This window comes from Zootoca vivipara, chromosome 4 (genome assembly GCF_965207765.1).
Source record: "Zootoca vivipara chromosome 4, rZooViv2.hap1.1, whole genome shotgun sequence".
Classification (NCBI taxonomy): Eukaryota; Metazoa; Chordata; class Lepidosauria; order Squamata; family Lacertidae; genus Zootoca; species Zootoca vivipara.
In genome coordinates, this window is record NC_142587.1 from 79,351,215 (window position 1) to 79,360,519 (window position 9,305).

At 44.7% G+C, this 9,305-nt stretch overlaps 1 protein-coding gene across 8 annotated transcripts in view; it reads left to right on the forward strand.

Moving 5' to 3' along the window:
- The window catches only part of LNX2 (ligand of numb-protein X 2), a 78,894-nt gene that overhangs the window by 57,615 nt on the left and 11,974 nt on the right, over nt 1-9,305 (forward strand). For 6 of the 8 annotated variants that reach the window (XM_035114558.3, XM_088668254.1, XM_035114561.3 and 3 more), the window contains 3 exons: nt 1,011-1,506; nt 5,522-5,769; nt 8,608-8,807. In XM_035114558.3, coding sequence (XP_034970449.1) covers nt 1,112-1,506; nt 5,522-5,769; nt 8,608-8,807 — 843 coding nt within the window. In that variant the 5' untranslated portion in view covers nt 1,011-1,111. Of the gene's footprint in view, nt 1-178; nt 409-1,010; nt 1,626-5,521; nt 5,770-8,607; nt 8,808-9,305 lie in introns of those variants that run through there. The other 2 variants (XM_088668256.1, XM_088668257.1) reach the window with 2 other exon arrangements.

A 9,305-nucleotide genomic window follows, 5' to 3' on the forward strand; every position in this document is an offset into this window, starting at 1 on the left:
ATAGTAAACAATTTCACAATATTATCCAGAATAAGACTAACCATGGAAATCATGCATAGCGTGGAGAAAGTGGACAGAGAAAAGATTCCCCCCCCTCTCATAACACAAGAACTCATGGGCATCCAATGAAGCCGAATGTTGGTCAGTCCAAATAAAAGGAAGTACTTCTTCACACAGATCACAGTTAAACTATGGAACTGTCTTCTGCAGGAGGCAGTGACGGCCACCAACTTTGATGGCTTTAAAAGAGGATCGGAGGAGAGGGCTGTTGGTGGCTACTAGCTATGATGGCTCTGCTTTGCTTCCACGGTTGGAGGCAGTAATATTCCGGAATACCAGTAGCTGGAAAGTGCAAGAAAGGAGAGTCCTGCTTGTGGGCTTCTTGTTGGCCACTGTGAGAACAGGAAGGTGGAACCAGCAGGCTCTTCCTATGTTCTTTATGTTAAAACTGCTTATTTTGCATAATGTTAAACGGGTTGTTGCAGTCAGCTTTTATTGGCGCAGAATCTGGGTTACACGGACACCTAATTTTAATTCAGTTTTTAGGTTTGTGGCACACACTATTGCTTGGTCGCCATTATTTCCACACACACACCAATTTCATGTCCCCATTTTCAGGGTACAAAAGTGGTGGAGGATTTCAGGGGCGGCTTGGGGACAAAATCTGCTGGTGCTCTTTTCCCTCCTGATGGCCACCATGTTGGTCACCCCCCCCCAAAGGCTGGTGGCAATATCATTTTGGAATGGTAGAATAGCAGCTACCAGTGGGAGGAACTAGTTGAAGATCTGTATGTTGCCCATACCCAGCCATGGAATTTGCACCCTGCCCCCAAAATGCAAAAATAGGGAAGCCGCTCCTTCATGAAATTTCTCCCTCCAGATTCAGCCAGAGGTTGAGCTCAAGTTTAGTACACACAACAGCGCTGGACGCAGTTTCTCTTGCATCAGCTCTTCTTGCTCACTCTTTCAGTGAATCTCAATAATAATTATTATCTTTTTTACTTTTTCAGAAAAATGACTCTTTGCTAAACAGGGAAAAAAATCATGAACAAATAAAACCTCTACAAGCAAGTTCTCCATTGACGAGGAGGCCAAACCAGAGTGCTTTATAATGGGCACCACAAATGAGGAGATGGTCTCAGTGGAGCAGAACTTGAACCCTCTGTGCTTTGAATGTGGCCAACAGCATTGGACAAGGGAGAACCACTTGTACAATTATCAGAACGATGTGGACGATGACTTGGTCTGCCATATTTGCCTTCAGCCCTTGCTACAGCCATTAGATACCCCTTGCGGCCACACATTCTGCTATAAGTGCCTACGGAACTTCCTGCAGGAGAAGGATTTCTGCCCTCTGGACCGCAAACGGCTCCATTTTAAGTTGTGCAAAAAATCCAGTATCCTCGTCCACAAACTGCTTGACAAACTCTTGGTGTTGTGCCCCTTTTCTTCAGCGTGCGAGGAAGTGATGCAGCGGTGTGACCTGGAAGCACACCTCAAAAACAGGTAAGTAGGAAAGGCCATCCGCCAGGGATAACTTAGAAGTTCTGCATCTTTCAGTTGCATTTGAAAAGTATGGGATTGAGCCATCAAGACGAACATGCTTATATGCCATGGATGTCAATGTGAGTTGAAGTATGCTTTTCTTTCTCTGGATTTCGTATGTATCTGTTTTGGACTGAAACACTTTTCCTTTTCAGGGGTGCTGTTCATTTATTAATTTGTGTTGTGTGTTGTTGTTGTTTTTAAAAAAATACCTCACTTCTTATTGCACAGAAATCCCGGGTCATGATACAATCAATAAAACCATTTTAAACTACAGTACTGGCAATAACATCCTAAAGCAAGGGTGTTCAGGGTTAATCCTCTCAGACTTTCCTTCACGCGAGTAAGGCACTGAAAAACCTGGACAGATCTCTCAAAAGCAAGCCTGGTGCCAACTATTCTACCATCAAGATCAGGTCCTTTTCTAGAAGCTCACCTGCTGTGGAAAGAAGTCAACTACATCCTCTGGGTGAATTTATGAACCATGTTGGCCCCTGATAAGCCTAGGTCCGTGGCATATCATGAGCTATCGGGAACAAGCCACATGCTAATGCTTTCTGCCCAATCTTCTCCTCCCTGGGCACAAGAAGGAGGGGGTGGGAACAGGAAACAGCAGTTAAGTTTGGTCTCCCACAATGTCCAAATCCAAAATTGTGGTTTGTGTCTCCCCAACAAGCTGGTAGTCATATACCAAAAGCAAAACATGGTTTAGGGCTGGCTAGCTAGCCTGACATGTTAGGGAGAACTAAACCATGATTCCGGGTTCAGGTGTCATGGGAAGTCAAGTGTAATTGTGGGTGCCCAAGCTTTTTCTCCCACACGAGCTAGGGGAGGGACAAATCAGAAGCAAGCACCCATCATGTTGCTTGTTCCCAGTAAATCACAATAAGCCTGCAACTCTGGGTCACCGCAATCTGCGAACAAGGCCTATGCTGTCTCTGCAGTCTACCCAGGAGAAAATGAATGTCATCCATGGTTATCATTAGAAACCTAGGAAGCTGCCTTAAAACAAGTGAGGGCATTGTTCCATCTAGCTCAGTATTTACACTCTCCAGGGTTTTAGGCAGGAGAGTCCTGCTTAGCCCTACCTGGAGATGCCAGAGATTGAGCCTGGGAATTTTACACATGCAAAGCATGTCTGTGAGCCATGTCGCTTCCCAAATGCCATCATTACCATGCCGTTTTCAACATGTCAACTGTTTCAAGCTGCAATTCTATACATACTTTAACCTGTGTGACTAACAGCTACTGAATTGAGAGGGGACTTCAAGAAGTGTAGCTGCAACCTGTCATTCCTGTTTGCAGATGGGAAACTGAGATAGGAAACCTGAGATCTGTTGGTTGCCCAAATTCACCCCAGTGAATCTGCATGTGTTCAGGCTTGCTGTCTTACCTTCCAGGTCCAAGGCCAGCACTCGCTATTATTCTGAACCACCGTGAACTAGAACAGACTCGACTGGCCTTGGCCTTGCAGTCATTCTGGCTCAAACCCGGCAGTTCCTATTGACAAAATAATCTGCTTCATTTAAGCATAAAAGATGAATGAAATGTCAATGTAACCCTGAGGCAGCTCTGGAGTGTGTGGCGAATCTTCGAGCTAGCTCAACAAGGAGATTAGAAGAATGGGGCACAAATGTAATTATTTCCTGGTCACTAACCCCGCCCCCAATATTACCCTATTGCCTCATTAGCATCCCATTGATTTATCAGATTTTCAGGTTCAGCAAGTTCTCTCGAGAGCCACAGGCTCCCTCAGAGCACTTTGAGCTCCTCTGAAATGAGCCAGCGCAAGTCTTGGGTGGACTTTTAATTCCCTAGCATGTGACATTTCAAAACCTTCTTAAATGTTTAATAGTCCTTTAGAATGCACTTTGCCAAAAAGTCAATTTACTGAACAGAGGACCAAGATTGTTCTGCCAAGTGTTCAGCAAAACCATACAGATGTTGAAGATAGGCATAACAACTCAGCATATAGTGCAGGGTTCAACAAGGGTGGCAGCTTTGCTGAATCATTTGCAAGGGGTGGGGTGGAGAGACATGGTGCTGTCCGGGTGCATCCGGTCACATCAGACCACACACACCCTGGGCTGGGGCTATGCTGGACACTTGGTACCTAACAGAGATCTCCAGGATTTGTGTAGTCCAGGAGTGGGGGACTTTTGGCTCTCCAGATGTTGCTGAGCTAAAACTCCCATTAGTCCCAGTTTGTTCAGTAACATCTGGAGGGCCAAAGGTGCCCTGGCATAATCAGTGCTGTTTGCAGAATTTAAGGTCCAGTGGGTTGGATTCAAGCTAAGTTGAATTTAGGTCACACTTGGAAATCATTTAGTCGTGGCTTAAGACCAAGTGATTTCAATATTAACTAAGTTCCATTTAGTTGGGATCCAGACCCTTATTTCCCATACCAAGCTATATCATTTGTGTGTGTGTGAGAGAGAGAGAGATTCCACCCTTGCACAATTTGTTTAGTACTGGAATCCCTTCAAATTCTTATTTGTGGTGGACACATCGCAATCTCTGCCTTGTCATCATTTGTGCATGTTTTAATGACAATGCAGTTGCTTTAAGCAAAAGTTGTTCCTTGACTTCAGAATACCTGTTCTAAGGCATTCCTGTTCTTCCTTGGGATTTGGCAGTTTGTGACATCATAACAGGTCAACCAATGGCAGCAGAGGCAGAAACGAAAGAGGACCGAACAGATCAGTGGATGAGGAATGCAGGATTTTTGGAGTGGGGAATACAAAAACAACCAAACATCAATTTTCTATTATTTTTCATTGTTAGATACTGTCCACATGGCCACCCATTTTGACTTGTGCATATTACTTGTCAGGGCTTTCCCCCCCCCCTAGAAAAAGAGATGGTGGAACTTGCTGAGCACCCACCATAAGTTGATTTGAGAGAAGACTGCTCCAACTTATATTTGATCTTTGGAGTCAGAGTTTGATGCATACATGTAATACAAAGGGGATGGAGCAGACATCATACTGGGCTCATTCCCCAGCTCCCTGCCCCTCGTGCCCAAGTATTATGGGCCCACAACATTCCTCTAAAAGTTTAACGCTGGACTGGATTACAAGGATAGTTCAGTTTGCTTTCATCACCCAGCAGTAGTCACTCAGTCCCAGCCAAACAAGTTGCTCTCCTTTTTTTATCATTCCTTGTCTGACAAAGAAGGGCTTTCATGTTTCTCTTTCAATACCTTTAATCTAAAAAATATAAGGAAGATTTAACATTCAGGTAAAGGTAAAGGGGCTCCTGACCATTAGGTCCAGTTGTGACCGACTCTGGGGCATACAGCTTCCAGGTCATGTGGCCAGCATGACTAAGCTGCTTCTGGCGAACCAGAGCAGCGCACAGAAATGCCGTTTACCTTCCTGCTTGGAGCGGTCCCTATTTATCTACTTGCACTTTGACGTGCTTTCGAACTGCTAGATTGGCAGGAGCTGGGACCAAGCAATGGGAGCTCACCCCGTCGCAGGGATTCGAACTGCCGACCTTCTGATCAGCAAGCCCTAGGCTCTGTAGTTTAAGCCACAGTGCCACCTGCGTCCCTAACATTCAGGTAGGGTATCCCAAACTTTGGACGACACCTATATCTGAAGTCATGAGATGGAAAAGGTTCTTCATCAAAAGACTAGCTAATAACTGCCCTTCTCCAAAATAACACTATAACTCAGCCCCTGCCAACCTGGTGCCCTCCATATGTTTTGGACTACAACTTCCATCAGCTCTGCTGGGAGGTGCTGATGGGATTTGTAGTCCAAAATATTTGGCGAGCACCAGGTCAGCAGAGGCTGCTGTAACTATTTAGCAGAGATGTCTGTTTGGAGAGTGTGTGTGACATGGATTGCTATTCAGTTGGATCACAAGCAAGACTCCAGATTATTCAACCAAAAGCTTTGCTTTCTTTGTCCAGACATTTCGTGAGACTCCTTATATCTGTGTGAAGACATTGTTGTGTTTTGTCCTTTAGATGTCCTGGGGCTTCCCACCGAAGAGCTGCCTTGGAGAGAAGAAAAAACAGCAAATTGCAGGCAGACACAGAGAGCGAGAATGAGAACAGCATGATAGATCACCCAGGTTCTCAGTCTCCTGACGCAGAGCATTCTGGGACAGGAACAGCACCAGCAGAGCAGAACATTACATCAGCAACTGTCCCTGTGTGGACAGATGAGTCTGGCCTTGACAACCCTGCCTTTGAGGAGAACACAGGAGCTGACAGTATGTTCTGTTTCCCTTTTGACATCCTGTTTGTTCTGCCTGTATTAAACCTTGAAAAGTAGGAAGCCCCCAAGCTAGATTTATTCTTGCATGCAATCATTTTCATGGTCAACTTTTTCCAGTTGCTTGTTATTTTTTAAACCTTTTCTCTTTCATTCTCACTCTGAAGTAGTTAGGGCTGCAAACCATGGTTTGAGAAGTACTTTAATTAACTGGGCTTTTAAAGAAAAATCTACCTGGTTAATTGGGTCACCTTTTTAAGTAATCAAGAAAAAAATTAATTGATGAATCTAATCATAATCAGCTCACTGAGCTCAGAATTTTGCCTTAGAAGGGTTCAAATACCATTCAGGAAAGAAAATTAAGAGAGGCAGAGACATTGATTGCCAAGCCAAGGGTCCTTCTGAAATATGCTGGGTTTTGAACCAACATCTCCTAAGACTAAGAGTGACATGATGTTTGAAATTCATCCTAGTGTACTGTTTACGCGCACATGAATAACTGTAGTGCTATTTTGGAAGCAGGATGAAGTGGGCACCTCAGAGTGAGGTGATTTGGGGTATCATAAGAGCAGACCAAGTAGATAAATAGGAACCGCTACAGCGGGAAGGTAAACGGTGCTTCCGTGCGCTGCTCTGGTTTGCCAGAAGCGGCTTTGTCATGCTGGCCACATGACCTGGAAGCTATACGCCGGCTCCCTTGGCCAATAATGCGAGATGAGCGCGCAACCCCAGAGTCGGTCACGACTGGACCTAATGGTCAGGGGTCCCTTTACCCCTTTACCTTTAAGAGCAGACCAAAGACTCACCTGGCTCAGCATCCTGTTCTCAGAGTAGCCAACCAGATGCCGTGGGGAAGCCTGCAAGCAGGACCCTCCTGCGGTTTCCAGCAACTGGCATTCAGAAGTTTACCACCATAGCTGCCACTGAAGCAGAATATACCATTTGGGTCCCCCACCACCACCCTCAATGGAGCCTTCTAAAATTGATCTGGGATGATGGAAATGCTCCGCAAAGCACTGCATCGCTCAGCGCACTGTATGGCCTTTGCTGTCAGTGCACTGAGTATTCCAGCAAGCAAACAAAATGCAAAGTAAGCGCTATGGTTACCCTTGGGTTATGTAAGCAAGCCTGGGTGAATCAGATGGCTACGTACCAAATTGTGTAGGTGCCAGAGGGCATTTCTCCAAGTTGCCACTGTGGTCACCGTGATAGATAGAGGGCAAATCGCATGGATACTTCAAAGGAAAGTGCAGGGAGGCTGAATGGAGATCCATGGTTTTGCATGGGCGTCAATCTGCATCCTTGGATGATGTTTTATCTTCTCTAATAACATCCTCTAATAATGCCCTACACCTCTGCATCTGTCTGTCTGTCTTGGCTGGGCAGGCCTGCTCTAGAAAATGCTTACTTCAGAATGGATAGGTTTGATCTTCTTGCAGTCCATGGGACTCTCAAGAGTCTCCTCCAGCACCATAATTCAAAAGCATCAATTCTTCAGCGATCAGCCTTCTTTATGGTCCAGCTCTCACTTCCATACATCAGTATTGGGAAAACCATAGCTTTAACTATACAGACCTTTGTCGGCAAGGTGATGTCTCTGCTTTTTAAGATGCTGTCTAGGTTTTTCATTGCATCTCTCTCAAGAAGCAGGCGTCTTTTAATTTCATGACTGCTGTCACCATCTGCAGTGATCACGGAACCCAACAAAGTAAAATCTCTCATTGCCTCCATTTCTTACCCTTCTGTTTGCCAGGAGGTGATACCTATCTGTATTAAAACAATATCTATACAGTCAACCTAAAGCTATTAGAAACCAGCATAAAACCAGCATAAAATCTATATAAAACCAACTAGAAAACAGCGTAAGAGAAAAACAATTAGCACCACAGAGGTAAAAATACATTAAAAATACAACTAAAAAGACTCTCCATCATCCATTGATGGGTATTGGTGGTTGCTGCTTCTGAATAATGAAACCCTAGTGTGAAAATATGAAATCTCTCTTTTAATGCAATTATGGCAAGAATAGTTTGTAATTCCTCCCCTCTTAATGTGCTTCCTCTGTAGCCATACTGAAGCACTGTGTTTTCTGCAGATACGTCAAACATCTTGTTAAAATTAGATTCCCCATTATCAACTCTCAGCTATCGGATGTTTTTCTATCCTGAATAAGGGAATAAGGGAAACTGAATAATACCAGCATTCACCTGCAGTTACCCTCTGGTAATGTTTCAGTCTGGGGTTTTAGAGAGGAAGCGAAGTCTTATCAGAGAGGAAAGGAGTTCTTCCGCTTCCCCTTCCTAGAGTGGCGTGCAATCTGGTCAGCCACTCCTGAGCAAACCATGTTTGTTACAGTTGGCTTCCTGTATTTGTGCCTCAGGGCCTCACTTTTAACTGGACTTTATGAATTAATACTTCCGCACTTAGGATGGCACCAGATACTGTGGTTGTACAGCCAGCCTCCAGGGCAATTTCACTCATCTTACTAAAATCCCGAGGGCCCCAATTGCCCCCGGCTTGAAGCTCTCCACTCCTGTGCTGTGCTGATCACACCCATGTCTAGAGGCCCATTGTAGTGCAGTAAAGCTCCTGGTCTTGTTGTCTGCCTGCGATTTCAAAAGTAGGGAGGCTGATGAGAATGTGGCAGGTCACAATCCTGTACATGAATCTAGTGGGCAGGGTTTAGCCTGCCAGGTGTAAGTTGTGCAAGTTTGGTTTCAGCTGATCTGCATTACAATATGTCAGGTACCCTGTTGTTTGTTGCCCAGGAGTTTCCTCTGTTGAGGGACAAAAATGTATTTAGGCCTCCATATTGTTCTCTTTTCCAATCGGGCAGCAACTCATCAGCCGCCGAGTTTGCCGGAAGGTGAGATCACCACCATAGAAATCCATCGTTCCAATCCTTATATCGAGCTGGGAATTAGCATAGTGGGTGGCAATGAAACACCTTTGATCAACATTGTTATTCAAGAGGTTTATCGAGATGGGATCATCGCCAGAGATGGAAGACTCCTTGCCGGAGATCAAATACTGCAAGTACGTATCTAATTATATATTCTTCTCAACTTGCGTGTGTCCGGACTGTGCTGTGCTATATCAAATGGTGGGTGGGAGAGAGAGAGAAAGAAAGAGAGAGAGTGTGTGTTATCATTTCCTGGCAGTCAATTGGAATTCTCTATTCAGGGCAAATGCTAGCATGGCAGTCTCTGGTTGGAAAACATTATTCAGGCAACGTGAATCCGCCCTTTCAGCATTGATACTGGTGATTTACGCAACTCTTGGGGTTTCTCATCCTATAACTCTTTTCCATTCTGGTGCATCTTTCTAAATGTGGCAGTCAGACTGGATATCTTATTGTCCTTTTGTAAAACGATGTGCTTATGTTTCCTTTAGCTTTCCATGCCCCAAGAGGTTATTTTTTGATAAGACGTTAACGTAATTTAACTATCACAGCAGTATGTATTACCAGCGCAATTTTTCTAGAAAAAGAGGTGCCAGAATGCCCTATGAACGCCTCCCTTGTTCTCTTATAAT